Here is a 25997-nt window from a genome sequence, read left to right on the forward strand (position 1 = left end):
TGTTAGGGTGGATTGTAGTGCTTGACGTCTTCTCCTCTCACTATGAAAACGTCCCCACTTGATTCATTCATGACCTCTAAATGTTCCATAGAAAGAACTTTCCTGATTGTGAACACTTGAGGGAGCTGGGAAGGAATGGTTTTGAGGCCAGGTGGGATTAGCAGATAATGACTTGATATCACGTTATCTCCCGGAGAAAAACCTTCAGTGGGAATTTTCTTGTTTCTCCACCCTCTTGGCAATCTCCCTATTATTCTTCCCTTTCTCTTGAGGATTTCTTCATTGACCCTTATGTCAGGAGGGTCCTTCTGATCTGTTTCCGTTGATTCTTGTGGCTTTAACTCTTGCAACTCTTGTTTGCCTTCCAAGGACTGTTTTAGAGTTTCAGCTGCTGGATTACTTTCCTCCAAACACAGATGGCTACTATTATCCTTAGGCTTTTCAGGTTCTGGTTCAGGCTCAGATGCAGGTTTGAAAACTTTGAAAATGAGCTGTTCATCATGTATTCTCAGAATTAGCTCTCCTTGTTCTACATCTATGAGCGCTCTAGTAGTGGCTAGAAATGGTCTGCCCAGAATGATAGGGTGTAAGTAGCTTTCCTCCATGTCCACAATGACAAAGTCTGTGGGGAAGTAATAATCCCCCACTTTCACCAGCACATTTTCAACTACCCCTTCAGCTTGCTTCTGAGTTTTGTCAGCCAGTTGTATGATTACATCAGTGGATCTCACCTCATTCAGTTGTAGCTTCTTCATAAGAGTTAGAGGCATCACATTTATGCTAGCTCCTAGATCACAGAATCCTCTGTCAATTTTTGTTTCCCCTATGATGCAAGGGATATGAAAACTTCCTGGGTCTGTTTTCTTAGAGACTGTGTCCTTCTTGATGAGAGCACTGCATTCTTTGTTCATTGTTACCGTTTGTCCTCCCTTCAAAACTCTTTTCTTGCTCATCAATTCCTTTAAATACTTGATGTGTGTAGGCATTTGATGGAGAATCTCAAGAAAGGGAATATTGATATGGAGAGAGTTAAATGTCTCTAAAAACCTTGAATAGGTTTTCCCTTTTTCACCTCCTCCTAACCTCTGAGGAAATGGTGCTTTTGGTTGGTATGTTTCCATCGTGCCTTTTTGCAGTTCCTTGGCTTGCTCAGTTTCACTTTCCTGCTTAGCTTCTTCCACACCTTCCTTCAAGATTTCTGGCTCCTGCTCTGAGGGCCTGATTCCTTCTTCTTCTGAGACTTCCTTCAATATGGTGATGGCCTTGCATTCTTCCCATCTTACTCTCTTTTGTTCCCCTTTAGGATTCTTTTCTGTGTCACTAGGGAACACTGCAGTTGATTTGGGGGCCTGTTGAGATAGCTCTCCTACTTGAGATTCCATCCTCTTGAGTTTTTCACCATGGTTTCTTAAGGTAGTTCTCACATCATCCCTGAAGCTTTTCAATTCAATTATGTCTTGACTCATGGTTGCCATCATTCCTTCTATCCGGTTTAATTGATCTTGAAATTGTTGGTTCGGATTAGGTTGGGTAAGTTGATTATTTTGGCCATGATATGGTGGTTGAGAGTAAGTGTTTTGTGTGGCTTGGTATGATCTTTGGTTGGAGTTTTGGTATGTGGAATTTTTATGTTGGTTGTGGTTGTAAGGTTTGTGGTTTTGTGGTTGGGTTTGTTGGTTTCCCCACCCAAAGTTTGGGTAATTTTTCCATCCTGGGTTGTAAGTGTTGGAATGTGGATCATATGATTGCCTTTGTTGGTTTCCCACATAGTTGGCCTCTTCCCAATCACCTCCTTCAATGCTTACTTCCTCTTGATCTTGTGTGTGTATTGCAGCCACTTGCTTTGTTTCTAATTGCCTGGTAAGCTCTGCTAGTTGCTTGGCAAACACCTTGTTTTGGGCTAGAATTGTATCAACATGGTTCAGCTCCATGACTCCCTTAGTGTTGTGCCTTTCTGATGCATAGTAGTACTCATTCTCAGCCACTGTCTCAATCACTTCAATGGCCTCTTCCACAGTCTTTTTCCTGTTCAATGAACCTCCTGATGAATGGTCTACAGCCTTCCTTGATTCATAAGAGAGTCCATCATAGAAAATATGCAATTGCACCCAATCATGGAACATGTCTGGTGGGCATTTCCTTGTCAAATCCTTGAATCTCTCCCATGCCTCGTAGAGAGTTTCACCATCTTGTTGTCTAAAAGTCTGAACCTCAGATCGAAGCCTATTGACCTTTTGTGGGGGGTAGAAACGTGCCAGAAACTTGCTTTCCACCTCATCCCATGTTGTTAGACTCCCCCTTGGGAATGATTCCAGCCACTTAGCTGCCTTGTCCCTAAGTGAAAATGGGAACAAAAGCAGTTTATAGGCATCTTCCTGGACTCCATTGGACTTCACAGTGTCACAAATTCTCAGGAATTTTGTGAGATGTTGGTTGGGATCTTCATTAGCACTCCCACCAAATGAACAATGATTCTCCACAAGTGATATTAGCTGTGGTTTGAGCTCAAAATTGTTGGCCTGAATGGGTGGTTTCTGGATGCTGCTACCACAATTCCCAGAGGTTGGGTTTATGTATGAACTAAGAACCCTCCTCTCAGGAATGGCATTGTTTCCATCAGCTCTCTCATGGTTGTGAACTTCTCTATCCATGTTGAGATCTAAAGCTTCCTCAAAATTGTCCTCAGATTCTCCTTCAGATTCCTCTTCTCCCAGTACTCTCTTCCCTCTTGCTTCCCTTCTCAGTCTATGAAGGGTCCTCTCTGGTTCGGTATATGGAGGAGTTGATGTCTCTCCTCTCCTACCTGTCATACAAGAACACAGCACAGGCAACAAACAAGTGAAATACTCTTGGTTAATGGAAGAGTATGGTTAGAGCAATTGAGGAATTAATTCAAACAGTTAGTGAGTCAGTGAGTTAGTTGCTTGAATTTAAAGGCATAAAGAAAGAAAGCATGTAACAGAGTGCAGAAATTAAAATTCAACAAGTAACTTGAACTGAATTAACAAAGCAAGAAAAATGCTCAATCTAGTTAACTTCCAATTTGAGAATTGTCAATCGAAAACCAATCCCCGGCAACGGCGCCATAAACTTGATGCGCATAAACTTGTTATGCTACGATTTAGGAAATTGCCGATCGGCAAAATTCCTTCCGGCAAGTGCACCGGTTATCGTCAAGTAAAAACTCACAATAGAGTGAGGTCGAATCCCACAAGGATTGGTTGAATGAGCAATTCGGATTAGAAGTATGTTCTAGTTGAGCGGAATCAAGATTTAGATGAGAATTGCGGAATGTAAAATTGGCGGGAAAAGTAAATGACAAGAAATTGAAATGGCGGAATCTTAAGTTGCATGAATTAAAGAGCAAAAGCTAAATTGCTGAAATTAAAAGGGAATGGGGGTGATTGCATGAATTGAGTTGCAGAATGTAAAGAGAAAGTGGAAATCAGAAATGGGGAATTCATTGGGTTATAGGAGATATTGAGATCTCCGAATCAAAACATGTTTATCTCTTCCTCAAGCAATGCATTCATTGAATTTTGCTTGGCAATCTTATATGATTGGATCCCAATCCCTTGGCTCACCAATTCTCTCTAAAAACGAACAAATTCCCAATCCCTTGGTTTAAGTGTTCATAAGAAGAGATGATGCTCGATCACTGATTATACCACACAGTTTCATGAACCACAATTTGGTAGGATTACATGTCACAATATCCATCCAAACCCCAATCCAATTCACTGTGAGAAAGCTTCTCTAGCATGAATCCTCCATTCCTTTCCCAAGGTTCCGAAGGATTCCAATTATGGGTAGTTTCTTTCCCAAGACAACTACCCAATGGAATTAGATCGAGAAGCTTTCTAACAAAATTCAAGAGAAAAGATTGAAGAAGAAGATAAACTATTATTGATTCATTGAATTACAATAGAGCTCCCTAACCCAATGAAAGGGGGTTTAGTGAGTCATAGCTCTGAATTCAATTACAAAGATATGAAAACTAGCTAAAAGTGAAAGTCCAGGTCCTTCCTAACTTCAATTCTATCCTATTTATACACTTTCTATATTGAGCTTCTGTTGTGTTTCTTGGGCTTTGAGGCCTCTCCATGCTTTCCTTTTGCCTTGGGTTTATGATCCATAATCTTGATGAGGCTGTTGATCCAAATTCTGTAACATTCATTGAGCCAACTTAGTGATAATCAAATAATGACACATGACTCAATAAATTGAAATTTCAGACTCATCAATCCTTCAGGCCCAATCCCATAAACCATGATATTCAATTGGGTTTCATACCAGAGTAAGTTTAAGTTAATGTTTGTGCTCAAATACTAACTTAAACCGCAATATTTTTGGCCCAGAAACCTTTTCCAAGAGTGGCGTTTAAGTTGCAGTTTAAGCTTAAACTGCAGCTTAAACGCCAGACACTTCCAGTGATGCTTTTGTGGAAGCACGTTTAAGCTTCAGTTTAAGGTTAAACTGAAGCTTAAACGTGGAAATGGAAGAAGGCAGCCCTGGAGGGTAACTTAGTCGAACACGTTTAAGTTTCAGTTTAAGGTTAAACTGAAGCTTAAACGTGGAGATAGAAAGGGCAGCCCTGGAGGTCGAACACTAGTCAGAGTTTCCAATGTAGGTGAAAGAAGGTCTTGTAGAGAAATCGAGTAAGAAGGTAGTACAGGGAGGGGGCTTATCCGAGTTACGAAGGAAACTTCGAGCTCATATTGGTCATGGGTTGAGAACGGGAATTGAACTCTATGAGATCAAATTTCCCGTTGTTCCTCAGTAGCTCAGTCAGCCATAAGCTTTGCGTTTGTGGATGGAATCCCCCAAGAAGTGTTAGAATGGCAGTTCCTGCTCCCTGAGGGGTACCAAATAAATGACTACTGGAATCTGGGTTTTGAGCATAAAGATTCCACTGGCCTGTAAAAAGTGGACCTAATCCTTGAGGATGTGGCAATTAAACTGGAGCTTAAACGTGGAAATGGAAGAAGGCATCCTGGAGGTCGAACACGTTTAAGCTCCAGTTTAAGGTTAAACTGGAGCTTAAACGTGGAAGCTGAGAAATGTAGCCCTGGAGGTGTCGAACATGTTTAAGCTCCAGTTTAAGGTTAAACTGGAGCTTAAACGTGGAAATGGAGAAAGCAACCCTGGAGGAGAAAACTTGGTCGAACACGTTTAAGGTCAAACTGGAGCTTAAACGTGGAAATGGCTCCCTGGTGCACTTCCCATTTCTGGCGTTTAACCTCCAGTTTAAGGTTAAACTGGAGGTTAAACGTGGAATGCTTCTTTGGTGAGACTTTCATTCTGGCGTTTAACCTCCAGTTTAAGGTTAAACTGGAGGTTAAACTTCAGTTTCAGCATTTCTTAGCCTTCATGATTCTGGCGTTTAAGCTCCAGTTTAGGCTTAAACTGGAACTTAAACTCCACATGTGATATTCAAGCTTCCTTTATTGACTTTGTTGCTTCCTTGCCTAGCCTCTTCTTCCCTGAAATCATCCAAACAATTGCATCAAAGTCTTGCAAAATTTCATGAGAAATCTTCCATTCATAGCATTCAAGTAATATAACTAAAACTCATGGAATTTGCATCAAAATCATATTGTTTGGATGGTTCATTGCTTTGTTATTCTTTTAACCATTCTTGGTTACTTTAAGCTCAAGAAAATGCATAAAACCACTAAAACTAACAGAAAAATACTAGTGAAACTAGCCTAAGATGCCTTGGCATCAGATGCCTCATCCGGATATAAATACCTCTCGTTTATGGATGCATATTCTGGATACAATCAAATTCCAATGTATCCACCTGATCAAGAAAAAACCTCGTTCCTAACACCCAAAGCAAACTATTGCTACATCGTAATGCCTTTTGGTCTTAAAAACGCAGGAGCAACTTATCAAAGGCTAATAAACAAAGTCTTTTCAAACCATATCGGAAAAATCATGGAGGTCTATGTGGACGACATATTGATAAAGACACAAAGTGAAGAGACATTATTGTCCGACTTAGTCCAAGTGTTCGACACTATAAGGAAGCATGGCATGCGACTCAATCCTGCAAAATGCACCTTTGCAGTAGAAGCTGGCAAGTTCTTGGGTTTTATGCTAACACAAAGAGGAATCGAGGCAAATCCGGATAAATGCCAGGCTATACTCAACATAAAGAGCCCAACTTGTGTCAAAGAGGTACAACAACTCAACGGGAGGTTGGCGGCCTTATCCAGATTTCTAGCGGGATCAGCAATAAGGTCTCTCCCCTTTTACGCCACTCTAAGGAAAGGAAAAAAGTTCGAATGGACAACAGAGTGCGAGCAAGCCTTCCAGAATTTCAAAAATTTTCTGGGACAACCACCTATCCTAACTCAGCCACGAGAGGAAGAACCACCCGTATTATAACTCGCAGTAGGAAGTCGGGCAGTAGCCTCAGCACTGGTTCGAGAGGATGACAAAGGGCAACAACCTGTATACTTCATTAGTAAAGCGCTACAAGGATCCGAGTTGAACTACCAAAAAATAGAAAAATTTACCTATGCGCTCATACTAACATCTCGACGTCTCCGCCCATACTTCCAAGCTCACACCATTAAGGTTCGGACCAACCAGCCCATAAAAGAGATATTGCAGAAAACAGATCTAGCAGGCAGAATCCTACAATGGGCAGTTGAGTTGTTCGAATTCGACCTCCAATACGAAGCTCGGACAGCCATTAAATCACAATACTTAGCCGACTGCATTGCAGAATTTACAGACACCCCAGAGACCCCCATAGAATGGAATATTTACGTGGACGACTCCTCGAATAAGACTGGAAGCGGCGCAGGTGTGATAATTGAAAGCAACCAAGGAACCCAAATTGAGCTTTCCCTCAAATTCGGGTTCCCGGCCTCAAACAACCAGGCGGAATATGAAGCACTACTAGCTGGTTTGAAGCTGGCTAAGGAGGTTGGAGCTAAAAAACTCAACATCTTCAGTGACTCACAAGTAGTCACCTCACAAATAACAGGGAGCTACCAGGCCAAAGATCCCACCATGAAAAAGTATTTGGATAAAACCAGGAAACAGCTCGGACAACTCAGAGAATATAAGATCCGCCACATACCCCACGAACAAAACGTCCGAGCTGACGCACTCTCAAAACTAGCCAGCACCAAACCATAGGGCAACAATAGAAGCCTCATCCAAGAAATGCTACAGAACCCGTCAATCTCGGAAGAGAAAAAAGTCCTAGCCATAACAAGTCAGGATCAAGGATGGATGACCCCCATAATTAACTACCTCAAAACAGAAACACTCCCCACAGATGAAAAGGAGGCAAAGAGGTTAAAACGGGAGGCACAATACTACATTATCATAAACAACACCCTATACAAAAGAGGAATTTCAATACCATTATTAAAATGTGTGCCGACCTCCAACACAAGGGAAGTCTTAGAGGAAGTACACAGTGGCATTTGTGGCAATCATCTCGGAGTAAAAGCTTTTACCAAAAAAGTACTCCGGGCGGGATTTTATTGGCCAACTCTACAAAAGAAAGCTACAGAGTTTGTAAAGACATGTCCACCATGCCAAAAACATGCCAACTTTCACATCGTCCCGTCAGAAGAGCTCATCAGCGTAACCTCACCTTGGCCATTTGCAAAATGGGGACTCGATCTTCTCGGACCCTTTTTCCAGGGATCGGGACAAGTTAAATTCCTCATAATAGGGGTAGACTATTTCACAAAGTGGATCGAGGCAGAGCCCCAAGCCAACGCCACTGCTCAAAGAAGCCGGAAATTCCTATATAGGAACATTGTCACAAGGTTCGGGGTTCCATACTCCATCACCACAGACAATGGCACTCAATTCACAGATGCAAGCTTCAGAAAATTAGTAGCCGACTTGAACATAAAGCACCAGTTCACCTCCGTCGAACATCCTCAAGCCAATGGACAAGCCGAAGCTGCTAATAAAGTCATATTGGCCGGGCTAAAACGGAGATTACAAGATGCAAAGGGAGCTTGGGCTGAAGAACTTCCACAAGTCCTATGGGCATATCGAACAACGCCACATTCCACCACAAAGGAATCACCCTTCCGATTAGCATACGGAACGGAGGCAATGATCCCAGTAGAGATCGAGGAAGGGTCGCCTAGAGTGGTTCATTACAATGAAGAAGCCAACTCCCTACTTCAAAGGGAAGAGCTCGACCTACTTCCTGAAATTCAAGAAAGAGCTCAGATCAGGGAAGAAGCACTAAAACATCGAATGGCTTCCAGATATAATCAAAAGGTAGTGCCAAGAGGTTTCACTGAGAACGATATCATCCTCATCCGAAATGACATTGGAACAACTCGACCCGGGGAAGAAAAGCTGGCAGCAAACTGGAAAGGACCCTACCGAGTCATAGAAGTACTTGGGAAGGACTACTACAGACTATCCGAACTCGACGGGCGAGAACTTCCTAGGTCGTGGCACGCCTGCAACCTAAGAAGGTACTATAGTTAGAGAAGGTAAAAAATCTCATCATAGGATGCACTCTTTTTCCTGAAAAGATTTTTTAATGAGGCACCAAGTTGAGATTCAGAGGATAAAAACTCTATATGTACATATTTTCATTTTCTTCTAAATAAAATATATTAGACGTTCTACAAATTTTTCAAGACGCATTAATCTGAAACATTCATCGTCCAATTATAAAGCGACAGTTTGGCAGAAAGTGAAAAACAAATTCACTGCACGATCACGATCACGATAAATACCAACAAAGATGAAAACCAAATTCATCTAAAGGTCGACTAATCAAGGATTTAATCCACTTTCTACAAATCGGCAAAGATGAAAAAAGAATAAGGCAAGAAGTTATCGAAAATGATCCGAAAAAAGGACCTGACGAGGACCTGATGGATTGCTAAATAATAACTTAAAAGACTAGCCGACGTTAAGAAGTCGGACCAAGTCAAACCAAGTTATAAGTAAACCCTGGAAAGAGGTCTGGCCAACCCTATAAAAGAGGATTACTTTAACTTAGAAGGACCTGACATGACGAAGTCGGCCCAAAACACAAAGTTATAAAAGTAATCCCTGAAAGAGACCTGAACAAGGTCCAAAAAAGAGGATTACAAAAATAATTTAGAATGGCACGACACGAAGAAGTCGGCCCAACACATAAAGTTATAAAAGTAATCCCTGAAAGAGACTTGAACTAAAGTCCAAGAAAGAGGATTACAAAATAACTCAAAAGGGCCCGACATGACGAAGTCGGCCCAAAAACACGAAAGTTATAAAAGTAATCCCTAAAAGAGACCTGAACAAGGTCCAAAAAAGAGGATTACAAAAATAACTCAAAAGGGGCACGACACGAAGAAGTCGGCCCAACACATAAAGTTATAGAAGTAATCCCTGAAAGAGACTTGAACAAAAGTCCAAGAAAGAGGATTACAAAATAACTCAAAAGGGTCCGACACGAAGAAATCGGCCCAAAACATAAAGTTATAGAAGTAATCCCTGAAAGAGACTTGAACAAAAGTCCAAGAAAGAGGATTACAAAATAACTGGATACGACATAACGATGTCGGGAAGGACCCGACATGACGAAGTCGACTCACATAAAAGTGCGAAAGCTACACTTGGCAGAGACCTCACAAAAGGTCCATACAAAACAGGATTTTTAGCCTCAAATGAATCAAAGCTACAAGCGCAAAGGAGGTCGAATAGCAAGGCTCCAACATTCTCAAAACCCAGAAAGATGCCAAGTCCAGCGCAAAAAAAGCATGATATAAAAATGCGAAATTATAACAAGCTTTAAAGGCCACCAAAATCCACCCCAAAAGCTTGGAAGTTACTTTTGTTTTTCAAAATAAAGTTGCTAAACAAGCAACTAAGAAGTGTCAACAGCTAGCAAAACATTAATAAAGAGTTTAAAAGCCCACAAGCCGGGCAATATACACAAACAGATACGAAATTTAGTCAAACATCAGAAGGCTTCTCGGTAGCTTCAGTACGGGGAGAAGGAGGGCGAGCCTGGAGAGGCACCGCATCCACTGTACCATCGTCCCTATTCAAAATTTGGCAATCAGGATCTAATTCTGGATGAACGACCCCAGACGGAGGAACTGTAGAAGTCAACACTTTGGCATCAGACGCAGAGGGAGGTCCGACATCATCATCATCCGAGTCGTCGGGGACAATCTTACCATCCCTCACAATATTGTCTAAGCTGAAGAGAGTAAGGTCAACCTCAGGAGCAAGAACTTGAACCTGCTCCTTCAAGTTCTCATAAGCACCATTTACGCTGCCGACAAGGTGACCTTGGAGCTCCGAGTAATCAACCTGGGCAGACTCCAACTCCTCCCTCAGACGCATCACCTCCCGATAGGACGTGACATAACTGTCTTTATGCCTCAATGCAGTGTCCTCGGCCAACCCCACAAAAGCCGCCAGGGCAAGAGAGCTAGCCTTCTCATTTTTCAGCTCCTTCTCCAGTTTGGCTACTTTTACTTCAAGCTCCTCCTTCAGGCCCTTCATCCGATCGAACTCCTGTTTAGCCTCCTCCATGAAGGCTTTGGTAGCGTGAAGGGGAAGATGTTGGGCAGTCTGATACAGGGCAGCTCCCATATATGCCATCTTAATACTACTCCGAGTTATAAAATCTAAATGGCGAAGGAGTGATACATCATCCATGGGGAGGGCACCATAAGGACCGATTTGTTGATCAACAAACTCCACCGCATCGAAGTCAGGAGCATCAAGGTTGAAAGGCTCAATTGTTTTTTATTTCTTGTTGGGAGGAGCACCAGAAGTAGCGGCAGAAGTCTGTGGAGGATCGGCCAGATGAACCCGAGGAGTGGGGATCACCTTCCTCGGCCCAGAAGAACTCGGCACGGGCGGCTTCACCGGAACTTGAGAAGATCCCTCTCATGTCACCTTGGCCGAGATATTTTGAGCAGCAGCAGCCTTCCTTGCCTTCTTGAAGGCCTTCATGGAATCATTGTTCTTAGACATCTCTGAAAATACAGAATCAACCATAGTAAGGGGTTACAATCACAAAAAGAGGAAGCAAAACTAAGAAACAAGTATAGAAACAAGTCAGATAGTACCCAAAACAGTTCGAACCAGAGACGGGTCACTCAAAAACTTTTTTGTATCAAGATGGGGTGGTTTCCCCCATAAATCTTCAAGAACAATTACAAAAGCCCGCTCAACCTCATCAAGCATCTCCTATGTATAACGAGACACTCTCACATCCTTTTGCCATTCTAGAGGGAAAGCAGGCTCGTCATTCTCATTAAGAAAAAAGGGACGGACCCCCTCAACAGCGCGGACTCTAAAGAAATAATTCTTAAAATCCTTAAAAGACTCATCGTACATGGCGAAAACTTTATGCCCTGAGCAGACCTAAAAGAAACCCAGGAAGCCTTCTTTTTGGAAGAAGCTCCAGGCTTAGTAGAAACAAAAAGATAAAGGAAAAGAGTCTGAGAAGGTGTTATGCCTAACTCTTGGCAAAGCAGCTGAAAGATCTTGATAAAACCCTAGGAATTCGGATGAAGCTGGGATGGGGCAATGTTACACGACCACAACAAGTCGGTCTCGAAAGCAGTAAAAGGAAAAGTAATGTCCAACTGGCTGAAGAAATATTCATAGGCATAGAAGAAGGGACGCTCCCCCTCGACCGAAGTAGGAAAACAAACCCTCTCGTCAGAATCGGACGCTACAAGCTCATAATCCCTCTCCCGGGCACCGCCACCACAAACTCTATGACGTTTCCTCAACTCTACACAAAACCCATCATCCACCACAGAGACACACATTAAGACAAGGGAGTCCAGCCAATCGGACATTCCCTCGGAAACTTTAGAAGACATCTCTACAATATTATTGCGAGAAGACATGGCCAAACTAGTCTTACAAACAAGAAAAGAAGATTGGATTACTAAAAAACATCCTGGACGAAATCAGAATAACTCGGCCAACATAATCCAGTACAGAACAACCAACAAAAAGAAACCCACATGTACCAAAAAGATCCAGGGACATCTTTTGGAGGCAGTTAAACAGGACAAGGATTCAGGAAAACGGGCATACGTCTCGACACAAGAAAACAACAAAACCCTCTCTGTTCTACAACCAAAACGACACCTCGAAGGCCACGAGCCACAAATCAAACACGGCCATCCAAACGAGCTACCTCCCAGACTCACCGTCCCAGTTCAAAATAAAAAAACAAAGGCAGATAGCAACAAAATGTTCAGAAGAAGTAGTCATCAAAGACGCACCCCAAACAAACAAAGAAAATCTTAGCAAGCGATGAGGAGGGCTAATCAATAGGGCAAAAGTCAAGCTATCATTTTGAAAACTACTGTTATTTAAGCAAGATACAGTCTTTTCAAAAAACAGCCAGAAGCGACAGTAGAACATGCAAAACCCTAGGAAGCATTAACAGAAACACTAGGGGTATGCGCAAAAATGAAAAAGAAAAAACCAGAAAAAATACGCCACAGTAACAAGCAAGCACAAGGCTACAAAAAGGATCAAGCTTTTCCAAACATACATTCAGTCAGAATCAAGGCATTATCAGAAAAAAGGATGACAACGATGAAAAGAAGAACCAACCTGAATAAAAGAAGAAGTTTTCATAGAAGATCGAAGACGTAGAACAGAATCGCCTCTCGAGCAAAGAGAAACACCAAGAAATCACCAAAGGACGTCGCAGGGAAGAAATGTGAAAACCGCAAACTTCAGGAAACAAAAAGGGAGAAGGAAAGGGGAAGTTACAAGTAAAAATGGAGAAGAGAAACCGTTTTTGTGTATAAAGTTCAAAATAAAAAGCCAAGGGAAACGGGACATTAAAAACTAATTAATGAGGGTATTAAACCCTTGCGCCTTCCCAAGAACAGAGCGCTAATACAAAGCACGCGCTTTAAATAAAGAAAACGTTCCACATTCAAAAAGAAGACTCTACAAAGAAGAAGTCGACAGATGCCCGAGCTCGGCCTCGCCAGAAAAGGATCGAAGTCATAAATTTAAGACTCGACCTCCCAAAGAAAGACCGAGCTCGAGCAGGGGCACTGTTCATACCCTGGGTCGAGCTGTCCGATCCGGGATGATAGCGACAAAGCGACCGACCTCCTCAGGTCAGATTATCTGACCTCTTTTTAAAGAGCTTGGTCAATTCGACAGGAAAGCCCAGTAAAGGGCCCAAACAGAGGAACACGACCCAAATCCAAAGGCAGCCCAAGCCTACAGAGATAAAGGCGGTTCCCTTGAAGATAAGATGATCTCACTCAAAAATAAGATAAGATAAGATAACTAACTTATCTTATCTAAAAAGGTCACTCTACACCATTATAAATACACTAGAGCACCCAGGTATAACTCATACTCTGATTCTACTAAAAACCTGTTTAATACCCATGCTAACTTAAGCATCGGAGTCTCTTGCAGGTACCCTCCACCCTCCGGTGACTAAGGATCAGCAGTGCAGCCAGTCCAACAAGTCGGACACGACAGCTCCGGCCGCCACCCATCAGCCGGACACGTCATCTCCGATCAGTATAGAAGATCTCGTCCGAGATCGACCTATAGTTTCAGGTAACCCTCAGAACAGATAGTGAGAAGGTCCATACTCCCAACTAAAAATACATCTAAAGTCACAATAAAGAGAGCAATTCTGACATATTGCATACTTAAGGGAGGAGAAGTCAATGTCCCACAGCTCATAGCAGATAGCATTCAAGAGATGGCTGAAGATACTGGCAAATCAAGCAGACTTGGTCACCCAAGTACCATTCTGAGACTGTGCAATAGAGTAGGGGCACTCTTTGAGGATGCAGATACAAATCGGATAAAGAGAGGCAGAGGAATCACCAAGCAAAAAATGGACGGTATCACTGAAACCGAGGAGGAGAAGAAGAGCTCAAAGAAGAAGGAGGAGACCACAAATGGAGGGAGAACAAGCTTCTAGTGCAACGGACTTAAGCCAAATGCAAAGAGCCATTGAAGAAATGTCTCAGCAATATATGAGAGCACAGGAGCAACAACAGGAACAATATTTGAAGCAACAAGAGCAGTACTTAAAAGCCCAAGAGCAACAAGAGCATTGGCAGCAGCAAATAATGGAGAAGCAAGAAAACTTCCAGCTCAAGATGTTGGATCAACAGAGAAAGTTTCAAGCAAGAACTCTTGATTGGCAAAGGGAACAATCGGCACACTCTCAAGAATCATTTAATAGATTGTCCTTACAACAAGTCAAGTAAGGAGAGTACATCTAAAATCTATACCAATGGAAGAATATATAGCATACAATTAGAGAGCATAGGAACTTGGACAGGATGGAGTATGATATAGAAACTCAAGCAAAGTTAGACTATGTAGTCAGTGGCATGCCAATATTGAACTAAGAGATCAAGCCATATGTTCAATGCCAAGAATTAGTAGACCATCAGAGAGCAGAAGTCAAGAACAATGCAGCACACATGCAACAAGGATTAAAGGATGCTGGGCTCTGAGATCAGGTAGACCACATTTGGGATCGTAGATGCCCTGTTGAGGAACCCCAAGAAACAAACAAGAAGCAGAAGAAAAAAGGAAAATCCAGCTGAGGAAAAGAGCACAACAACTAGAGGTGGTGGAGTCCCTTTTATAGTTTTAATTAAATAAGAATGATGCATATCTGAAACATGATATGCCTCCAAATATTTTATATTCTGCACTTTCATATCTTGAGTAGATTTCTTATTAGGATCTGCATTATGCTTGTTATCACTCATCTGCATTAAATTCTGTCTTGTTTCCTTTGCATCAATAAGAGAAAATGTTTGAAATAGAAAGTAATTGTCCAATGTTGTAGGAATTAGAATAAAGACTTGTGGTGGTAATTGCTTGATTAGATGATAAGCTCAATAATAAAAGCTGGAGAATAGAATGTTCTTTGTAGTGTAAACTCATTTGCTGTTATAAAACCTCCAATTAATGAACATCCTTGGAAAATGAAAAGTAAGAAAGAAAAAGAAAAGAAAAATCAAGGATTGGCAACAAGAATGAAAGAAACAAATAATAAGGCTAGACACCAATAGCTTGGACCTTAGGACATATGCATGTGGTGCTTCTTGTACTAGGATATGCTTGGACAATTAGGTTCTGAGGAGTCTTTTAGAACTTGGTAACTTGGATTAACTAATCCGTGATTACCAACCGAAAGTCCATTATCAAGAGCAACCTAGTTACAAAGCATTTAGTAACCCAAAGAGGTGCTAGGCATCAATGTTCCTAAGAAGAATTGTGAGCCAAATGTCTGTAGTGAAGAGATGTTGAGAAAAATTGAGCCAAAAGACTGCTGCAACACTTGACACTGAGCTATCATTGAGAAATAAGTTTTAGGCAAAAGAAAGAAGAAAAAAGCTAACAGGGATCAATCAAAGAACAAGGGATTATAGCAGCAACTCTAGTGAATCCTCAAAGAGACATTTCATAGCTGTCAGCTAAGAATAAATTGAGCTGCATCTTGTCTGCATAAAACCCCATAGATCAAATTCTATTACCTGCTAAATAAGGACATAAATGCTTCTCTGTTTTGTTTCATTTCTTCTCATGATTAGTGCTTGCTTGGGGAGAAGCAAGATTTAAGTTTGGTGTTGTGATGACAAGTCATCTTATGCTAGTTTTACAAGCATTTTTCACTTATTTCATTAGGTTTTATGCACTTTCTTGCACAATAAGTAAGTGATTGGAGTGAATTTTTTCATGATTATTTCGAATCAATCAAACATCATTTATTTTACACAAAATCATAAGGTTTATGCTAGAATTAATTGATTTTATGAATGATGCAAAGACTTTATAATTTTGGTGAGACTTTGATAGTTTGTTTGGTTGCTTGTAGGTGAAGAAATGAAGAAAGGAGGAGGCAAAACAGTAAAGCGTTACGTTGAGAAGAAGAACGCCACGCTCAATAACAAACAAGGCTAGCGTTCACTTCTCTAGTGAGTGTGGCGCTCACTTTCCCACCTTTTTTTCATACAAACTCACCAGCAAGTGTACGCCACAAAAAAAGGTGGGAAAGTGGACGCCACGCTCACTAGAGAAGTGAACGCTAGCCTTGTTTGTTATTGAGCGTGGCGTTCTTCTTCTCAATGTAACGCTTTACTGTTTTGCCTCCTCCTTTCTTCATTTCTTCACCTACAAGCAACCAAACAAACTATTAAAGTCTCACCAAAATTATAAGGTCTTTGCATCATTCATAAAATCAATTAATTCTAGCATAAACCTTATGATTTTGTGTAAAATAAATGATGTTTGATTGATTCAAAATAATCATGAAAATCCACTCCAATCACTTAAGCAAGAAAGTGCATAAAACCTAATGAAACAAGTGAAAAATGCTTGTAAAACTAGTATAAGATGACTTGTCATCATAACACCAAACTTAAACCTTGCTTGTCTCCAAGCAAGCACTAACCATGAGAAGAAATGAAACAAAACAGAGAAGCATTTATGTCCTTATTTTGCAGGTAATAGAATTTGAACTATGAAATTTTATGCAGACAAGATGCAGCTCAATTTATTCTTAGCTGACAGCTATGAAATGTCTCTTTGAGGATTCACTAGAGTTGCTGTTATAATCCCTTGTTCTTTGATTGATCCCTGTTAGCTTTTTCCTTCTTTCTTTTGCCTAGAAACTTATTTCTCAATGATAGCTCAGTGTCAAGTGTTGCAGCAGCCTTTTGGCTCAACTTTTCTCAACACCTCTTCACTACAGACATTTGGCTGACAATTCTTCTTAGGAACATTGATGCCCAACACCTCTTTGGGTTACTAAATGCTTTGTAACTAGGTTACTCTTGATAATGGACTTTCGGTTGGTAATCTCGAATTAGTTAATCCAAGTTACCAAGTTTTAAAAGACTCCTCAGAACCTAATTGTCCAAGCATATCCTAGTATAAGAAGCACCACAACCATATGTCCTAAGGTCCAAGCTATTGGTGTCTAGCCTTATTATTTGTTTCTTTCATTCTTGTTAACAATCCTTGGTTTTTCTTTTCTTTTTCTTTATTACTTTTCATTTTCCAGGGATGTTCATTAATTGGAGGTTTTATAACAGCAAATGAGTTTACACTACAAAGAACATTTTATTCTGCAGCTTTTATTATTGAGCTTATCATCTAATCAAGCAATTACCACCACAAGTCTTTATTCTAATTCCTACAACATTCGACAATTACTTTCTATTTCAAACATTTTCTCTTATTGATGCAAAAGGGAAACAAGACAGAATTTAATGCAGATGAGTGATAACAAGCATAATGCAGATCCTAATAAGAAATCTACTCAAGATATGAAAGTGCAGAATATAAAATATTTGGAGGCATATCATGTTTCAGATATGCATAATCCTTATTTAATTAAAACTATAAAAGGGACTCCACCACCTCTCGTTGTTGTGCTCTTTTCCTCAGCTAGATTCTCCTTTCTTCTTCCGCTTCTTGCTTGTTTCTTGGGGTTCCTCAATAGGGCATCTACAATCCCAAATGTGGTCTATCCGATCCCAGAGCCCAGCATCCTTCAATCCTTGTTGCATGTGTGCTGCATTGTTCTTGGCTTTTGCTCTCTGATGGTCTACCAATTCTTGGCATTGAACATATGGCTTGATCTCTTAGTTCAATATTAGCATGCCACTGACTACATAGTCTAACTTTGCTTGAGTTTCTATATCATAATCCATCATGTCCAACTTCCTATGCTCTCTAATTGTATGATATATATTCTTTCATTGGTACAGATTTTGGATGTACTTTCCTTGCTTGGCTTGTTGTAGGGACAATCTATTAAATGATTCTTGAGAGTGTGCTGATTGTTCCCTTTGCCAATCAAGAGTTCTTGCTTGAAACTCTCTCTGTTGATCCAACATCTTGAGCTGGAAGTTTTCTTGCTTTTCCATCATTTGCTGCTGCCAATGCTCTTATTGCTCTTGGGCTTTTAAGTACTGCTCTTGTTGCTTCAAATATTGCTCCTGTTGTTGCTCCTGTGCTCTCATATATTGCTGAGACATTTCTTCAACGGCTCTTTGCATTTGGCTTAAGTCCATTGCACCAGAAGATTGTTCCCCCTCCATTTGTGGTCTCCTCCTTTTTCCTTGAGCTCTTCTCTCCTCCTCGGTTTCAGTGATACCATCCATTTTTTGCTTGGTAATTCCTCTGCCTCCCTGCACAGCCTCAGAATGGTACTTGGGTGACCAAGTCTGCTTCATTTGTCAGTATCCTCAGCCATTTCTTGAATGCTATCTGCTATGAGCTGTGGGACATTGACTTCTCCTCCCCTAAGTATGCAATATGTCAGAATTGCTCTTTTTATTGTGACTTCAGATGTATTTTCAGTTGGGAGTATGGACCTTCTCACTATCTCATACCACCCTTTGATCTCAGGTATGAGATCCATTCTCTTCAAGCGGCTTAGAGCTCCCTCTAAGTCACTTTCCCGGTCTTTGCCTTCAAAACATAAACCATGTAATATCTCATCAAGATCTCTCTCACCGCCATTCTTTCATCAAAGCTGGGTTTTCCATAGGGTATCACTCTTATCTATAAGATTCTCATGATGGATGGTGGGCTGAAATCTACCTCAACCCCCCTAACATAGCTCTTGTAGGGAGGGCTGATCTTGTTTGACCTCACAGCATTTGCATAGAACTCCCTTATCATGGTTGCACTTATGTCTGTGAGAGGTTCACATAGAAGTTCTCATCTCCTCTCTACGGTTATTCTTCTCATGATGGGATATTCTCCATCTTTCAATCTGAAACCCATCTCTGAAATGACCTTTTTGATTCCATTAACTTGTGATATCTTGATTCATGAAATTGAGACTTAAATCTCTTGGTATCATAGATTGGTAGTTCGGCTTGAGCTGATTCTTTTTCTTTCTTTTTTCTGAAACTTGATGAAGCCATGAATTACGAAGAAAGGAAAGGATGAACTTTAGTTAAAGCACGGTTTATGATGGAAGGGAGAAGAAGTAGGGTATTGTGTGAAAGGAGAATTGTTGAGTCAAGAATTAATTTGGCACCTTGCGATGACAAACATAATTAATTATTTCCTAGTATAACTAATTTATGATAGGAATCAATCAACGATGACGAATCAAGCAAAAAGAAATTGAACATACAAGCAATATTAATATAATTATCATTAAAAATGATATCTTTAAAATGAGATTGCACAATAAACATAATAAGAAACGCTCCAAGAATCAAGCTCATAGGAAATTGGATTGTTGCGGCATATCATCAAGTTAAAAAGGAAAATATTCTTACTTCAATGTAAATGAAAACCACAAATAAATAGTGCAACGGTTAGTTGATGAAAAAGAAAATCTTTCTAATATTAGAAAAAATATATCAAACTCTATAAAAGAAGATTTGATCCAAGGAGGAATCGTAACTCAAAAATTCTTATCTAAAACACTAATCTTCATTCCTTTGTTTTACGGAGTGTGTTATTACTTTTTCATTGTTTAGAATAAAGTTTTTCTTCAAAGATACAAAAGACAAAGAAAGTAGTACATACAAGAGTTAATTTTCATTTTGTTTGACTAGTCATTTTTTATTAATTTCTATAATGCTCATAATCATAAATTAGTTACTAGGAATAATCAATTATATTTGTTATCATAAGGTATGAAATTAAATTTTAACTCAATAATAATAATAATAATAATAATAATAATAATAAAAAAAAAAGAAGAAGACTACTTATTTGCATTGACATACTCAAGAAACTCTGCTGCATTTATAGTGTTCAAATCCAAAGCATACATGAAAAATGACTCTCCAGATGAATGTTGACTTATTAGTGCTTTTGCCATATCTACCATATCAAGCTCGACCATTATGTCATCTTCATCCTCATCTTCAGTTAGACCAATAATTCACTTTTAATATTATAACCCATTCAATTGATGTTAGACTTCAGTAAATTAACTCAACCAATTCTTCAAACTCTACATATAATTCAATAATTGATATTTGTGTCTGTGTTTGCAGATGGAACAAAAACATCTATTACATGCTTGCTTCTTCAATCTCATACATTTTTTTAAAGTTGAACAAAATCCCCGAATGCTAACACAGACTGTCTATAAAAAATATTTGTTATTTTCTTTAATATTTGATTATCTACACATTGACAAAATACACTCTAAAATTTCTCATATATTATTTCAAAAAGAACATCACATAAATTTTTACATACAAAACTCACTTGAAAAAAAAATTGACTATTATAAATGGGGCTAGTTTGGGAGATGAGTTGGCAGAGGGCAGGGACAGTGGCTGTCAGGGAGAGTTAGATACTGGTGTTCAGGGGAGAGCTTCAGCGGGTGTGCAAGGGGCCCCTTCTGATGCAGTGAGCGAAGCTGAGACGGAAACATCAGAGAACAAATGGACAGCTGATATGCAAGAAAACCGGAAAGCCTGGAAGCTTGCAATAGAATCTGGAGCGGTGCAGTATGATGAGGAAGATGACATCATGGCCATTCTACAGGCACAGAATGAGTTAATTGCGCAGAAGAAAAAACAGGCTAAGCGAAAGAAGAAAGCACGGAGGAGTCGGCCGAAGAATCGGAAAAAGGTGTGTATAAGTGCTATACGATGATTTTTAGTTCTTGGAATATTAGGGAGTTGAAGGGGGTTGGTAAACTAAGTATGATTAAGAATTTTCAGAGAAAGTTTAATGTGCATATGCTAGGCTTAATAGAGACCAAGACAGAGATGGTGACAAATTTTGATATAGCGCAACTGTGAAAAAATGGCGCAGTTAAATGGGAGTTAGTTGGTTCGGTTGGTGCTGCGGGAGGACTGTTATTAATGTGGGATGACATGGTGTTTCGGATGAACAACTGTTATAAAGGGGCTCGTTGGATATGCTTGGAAGGTGTGCTGCTAAAAACTAACTTTCCCTGTGCTTTCTGTCTAGTTTATGGGCCACATGAAAGGGCGGAAAAACTCATCATGTGGGAAGAATTGAGCTTCCTATCTGGGTTATGCCAAGTACCGTTCTGTTATATGGGGGATTTTAACGAGGTAACTCATGTAGAAGAGAGAAAGGGTGCTACCTCTTTAACAGTGTCCGCAGAAGAGTTTAAATCGTGGATACAGGATATGGAGTTAGTGGACTTGGCAATAACTAATCGCTTATTCACCTGGTTCAGAGGGCAATCATGTAGCCGCATTGATAGGGGACTGGTTAGTTTAGAGTGGCTAGAAGAGTTTCCTGATACAAGACTGAGAGGGGGACCTAGAGGGTTATCAGACCATTGCCCAATGATCTTGGAGGGTACCCGGATTAGCGGGGGACCAAGACCGTTTCGGAGCTTGGATTCGTAGTTTACCCATGATGGGTTCTTGAGAATGGTGAAGGAGGAGTGGAGGAACTTGGGGGAGGGACAGCTCATTGATAAACTAAAGGCTCTGACGACTCCACTGAGCAGATGGCATAGAGCCAATTTTGGGAATATGGACCAAAGGATTACACAGCTGGAGGATGAAATTAAGAAAGTAGATGACATGGTAAGTACTGGCACGGCTGATGGGACTATTGAAGCAAGAAGGAGAGCGTTGGTAAGCTTTTGTAGAAAATGGTATATCAGGAAGGAGCTTCATTGGAAGCAAATGTCCAGATCGCGGCACGTGAAGGAAATGGATAAGAATACCCGCTACTTCCACAATCTAGCCTCAGCACGAAGAAGGTCGAATAGGATTGATTCCTTAATGGTTAATGGGAGGTTGATAAGGAACCAGGCGAGGATCAAGACGGGTATTCGAGACTTCTATAAGGGGTTGTACCACCAGGAGACATCGCCAGTGATTGGGTTCAGGGACGGGCTTGTAAAGCAGATCAACGAGGAAGAGGCACTGGAGCTAGAGATATTGCCAACTGTTGAAGAAATAAAGGAGGCAGTGTGGGATTGTGAGTCAACAAAGGCGCCAGGTAGTGATGGGTACAACATGAACTTCATAAAAAATGCTGGGATGACTTAGGAAGGGAGTTCACTGATGCGGTGCTAGGCTTCTTCCTTTCGGCTACACTTCCTAGAAACTCGAATGTTACGTGGGTGACGCTAGTGCCAAAGTTTACTGGAGCCAGAGAAATAAAGGACCTCAGACCGATCAGTATGGTGGGGTGTGTCTATAAGGTCATATCCAAGGTGTTGGTTAGGAGGATGCGAAAGGTAATGCCGGAGTTGGTAGGAGAGACTCAGAGCGCCTTCGTTAAGGGCAGAAAAATCCATGATGGGGCCCTGATCGCCTGTGAAACAGTGCACTGGCTAAAAACACGAAAAAAGAGCGCCGCAATAATAAAGCTGGACTTCCAAAAGGCTTATGATAGAGTCAAGTGGGGCTTTGTGGATATTGTCTTGCAGAAGATGGGGTTTGACCAGAGGTGGAGAGGTTGGATAAAGGAGTGTGTCACCACTGCATCTATGTCATTGCTTGTCAATGGATCACTTTCGAAGCCTTTCAAAATAGAACGGGGTCTACGGCAAGGTGACCCGTTGTCCCCATTCCTGTTCGTGTTAGTTGTGGATGTTTTGCATCGAATGATTGGAGAGGCGGTGAGGAATGGCCATATAACTCTGTTACTGCTTGGTAGAGATAATATTGAGTTGTCTCACTTGCAGTTTGCAGATGATACTATTCTTTTCTGTCTGCCTGATGAGGGGACCATCAGGAATTATCATCGGCTACTCAGATGCTTCGAGCTCATGTCGGGATTAGCCATTAATTTTGAAAAGTCCAGCCTTATACCGGTCAGCTATGAGAGGATGTGGGTCCGGAGAATGTGTCAGTTACTGGGTTGTAAAGAGGCTTCATTACCAGTCAGATATCTGGGCATTTCCCTAGGAGCAAATCCGAGACTGGTTAAGACATGAAAACCGGTGATTGATAAGGTGGAAGACAAACTGAGTTTGTGAAAAGCAAAAACTCTTAACAAAGCAGGTAAGCTGGTCCTAATTAAGGCAGTTCTTAGTAGCTTGCCGATTTACTACCTCAGTTTATATAAGATGCCAAAGACAGTGGCAGAGAAGCTGATTTCCCTGCAACGACGGTTCCTGTGGAGTACTGAGGATGGGAGATACGGGGTACCGCTCGTGAAGTGGGAAGTGGTTATGGCTCCAAAGAAGGCAGGTGGGTTGGGAGTTGGGGATGCGGTGATTCGAAATACTGCATTGCTGTTTAAGTGGTGGTGGAGGTTCTCGAAAGAAGACTGTCCCTTATGGAAGAAAGTGGTGTGCTCTTGTAATAATATGCATCCTACAAGAATGGTGGGAGGACAGCCTACTCCCACGCGAGGGGGTCCTTGGAAGGATATATGCCAGCTACAAGTTAGTAAGCCGGGGCTGAGAGATCAGATGATCAGTGGGTTGTCGATGGAGTTAGGGAATGGCATAACAACCCGATTCTGGGAGGATAGATGGCTACCGGCTGGAGTATTGAAAGATATGTTTCCTAGGCTTTTCTCGGTCTCAACTCTTCAAGAATCTGTGATAGCAGACTGTGAATTTTGGGATGGGCTAGCGTGGATTTGGAGTTTCCAGTGGAGGAGAGAGTTGTTCTAGTGGGAGTTGGACTTAGTATACCAGCTTCATGAGATCTTACAGTCATTCAAGCTTACAAATGAGAGGGAAGATAGTGTGGTATGGAAATTTGATAAAACAGGTGACTACTCAACAAAATCCTTTGTGCGAGTGATGCAAGAGGAAGTCCTACCGGAGGAGGTTACCAACTATAGCTTCACTAGTGCTGTTTGGAAAGGATTTGTCCCCCGAGATTTGAACTCCTTTCTTGGTTTGTGTTAGTCGGAAGGGTCAACACAAAGGATCGACTGTGCAGATTACGGGTTATTGACCAGTAGGACAATAGGTGTCTTCTCTGTAGTAAGCCTGTGGAAACCGCGTATCATCTGTTTCTTAGTTGTGAGATTACATGGCAGGTGTGGTGTGCTTGGCTAATAGCCTTTCAACAAAGGTGGAACTTTCCAGGTACTTTGAATGAACATTTTAAGAGTTGGATGAGCTTTACAGGAAAGAAGGTAGACAGGAAGAGATGGTTCACTGAATTTTTTGCTGTTATCTGAACAATTTGGCTAGAAAGGAATAACAGGCTCTTCCGAAATAAGAGTTCAAGATTAGGGACATTATTAACAGATCGTTTACATTCTACGAAGAATGGAGTGGTGCTGAGCCCTTTGGGTGTTGATGGCCGGATCACAGTATCTAGGAATTATATGTTATCTTATTTTATTCTTACTATAGCTTTGCTATCTGCTCCACTCTACTATGTTGAGCTCCTTTGATTCAAAAAAAAATAATATCTTTTTAAACTAACATCTCCATTTTTATACTCTTATTGAACCCATTTAAACAATTTTTTTACTCACTCACAATAAAAAAAAAATTATCAAAGAATACTCCACACACCCCAACATATTATTCTTCTTATAATACTTTATTTATATTTTTTTAATCATACAAAATACAATACTCCCTAACGGGCTAACAATACGCCCCCTGCCTATTGTCTTTTTAATAAAAAAAAAATATTCTTTTAATCCAATACGCCTCCTGAATTGTCTTAGAAAAATAAAAGAAACAATTCTATTCCAACAACTCGTCCCTACGAATTGTCTGTCTTAAGAACACACTCAAAATTCCATTAACTACTAAATACCCAATAGCTAAATGTTATACCAAAATCTAGGAGTGTACATTAAAACATCAAAAGTTATTAACCGGTTAAAAAATTATATTCATATTTTGGTTAATCAATTTAATAAAATAATTTTAAAAATTATATTTATATTTTTAAAAATTAATTAACTAAAATCAAATTTTAAAAAATGATTAACCAAGATCAAAATTAAATTTAAAAAATTTTAATTTGAATTTTTTAGAAAACTGATTTTTTGGTCTAAAAATCATTTTTTTCCAAAAATTGATTTTATTTTTTCAAAAACTAATTTTTCTATTCAAAGATTAATTTTTTTAAATTAATTTTTATTTTTATAATCGATTAAAAATTAATTTTAAAATTTTATAACTGATTAATAATCAATTTTATCATATAAAATTAATTTAATTAATTAACTAAAATTAAATTTTTGATTAACCAAAAAATACGATTGATTTTTGGATTAATTAAATTATGTTCAGCCTACCAAAATCGAGACAATATTCTTCTTCTATTGTTTTTGAAAAAAAAAATTATTCTATTATATTATATTATATAATATATATTTAACATATTTGATATATCTCTAATATTAAATATATTTAACTTATATATTTACAACATATGGTTTATATATATTTATATATTTAATATATTAAATATTTTATATATATTTAAATATATTTAATTATTTTAAATATATTTAAATGTATGTTAAAATATATTTAAATATTATATTATTTAATATATTAAATTCATACGTATAGTGTTACAAAGCATCACTAATTGTATATATTACATAATAATATTTTTTCTTAACTAATAATTAAATATTATTTAATATACATTTAAATATGTTTATAATTTCATAATTACTCAGATCTAAACATATAACACAAGTTATTTCACTTACTAATTGTAAAGTATTAGTTTTTTATACCTGCTAATTTATACCAACTAATTTTACTTACAATCTTATATTTTTTGTTCAGTTTTTAAAAATATATATGTACTAATATTATAAATTTTTTATAATTATTAATTAATACTAACTAATTTAACTAATAATCACAAATATGTTCTTTTTAGTTCAGATTAAAAATATTAAAATAAATATATAATTAATTATTACTAACATTAACTAAATAACTTACTTGTTTAATTTTTTTAATTTTGGCATCGCAGTTGATTATTGCCCGCTGCTGCTGCTTGGTGGCTCTTGGAGGTGAAGAACTGTGGCTGGTGATTGTTTTCGAAAGAGAAAGGGAAAGTTTGAGAGTGAATGAATGAGAGGGAAGT

General features: G+C 39.6%; 1 protein-coding gene and 1 non-coding gene across 5 annotated transcripts; one reads left to right on the forward strand and one right to left on the reverse strand.

Moving 5' to 3' along the window:
• LOC110270173 (uncharacterized) lies at nucleotides 1–25991 on the reverse strand. Of its 4 annotated transcripts, none has more exons than XM_088508500.1 (2): nucleotides 25853–25987; nucleotides 1–2803 (listed from the first exon to the last, which is right to left on the reverse strand). In XM_088508500.1, exon 2 carries the CDS (start codon nucleotides 2649–2651, stop codon nucleotides 3–5), a length of 2649 nt encoding a protein of 882 aa, XP_088364626.1. In that variant the 5' UTR covers nucleotides 2652–2803; nucleotides 25853–25987; the 3' UTR covers nucleotides 1–2. The 4 variants fall into 4 exon arrangements, 2 of the variants coding, with proteins under 2 accessions (XP_088364626.1, XP_088364627.1); XR_015907278.1 differs by lacking the exon at nucleotides 1–2803 and adding an exon at nucleotides 5355–5483 and having other exon boundaries at nucleotides 25853–25988; XM_088508501.1 differs by lacking the exon at nucleotides 1–2803 and adding an exon at nucleotides 9810–10982.
• On the forward strand, nucleotides 2122–2225 carry LOC148570681 (small nucleolar RNA R71). Its single transcript, XR_015908201.1, has one exon. It is a non-coding gene; the product is annotated as a small nucleolar RNA R71 (small nucleolar RNA).
• Nucleotides 25992–25997: the final 6 nt, after the last annotated feature.

The sequence above is a fragment of the Arachis ipaensis genome, chromosome B3, assembly GCF_059453495.1.
Source record: "Arachis ipaensis isolate K30076 ecotype BB chromosome B3, ASM5945349v1, whole genome shotgun sequence".
Lineage (NCBI taxonomy): Eukaryota > Viridiplantae > Streptophyta > Magnoliopsida > Fabales > Fabaceae > Arachis > Arachis ipaensis.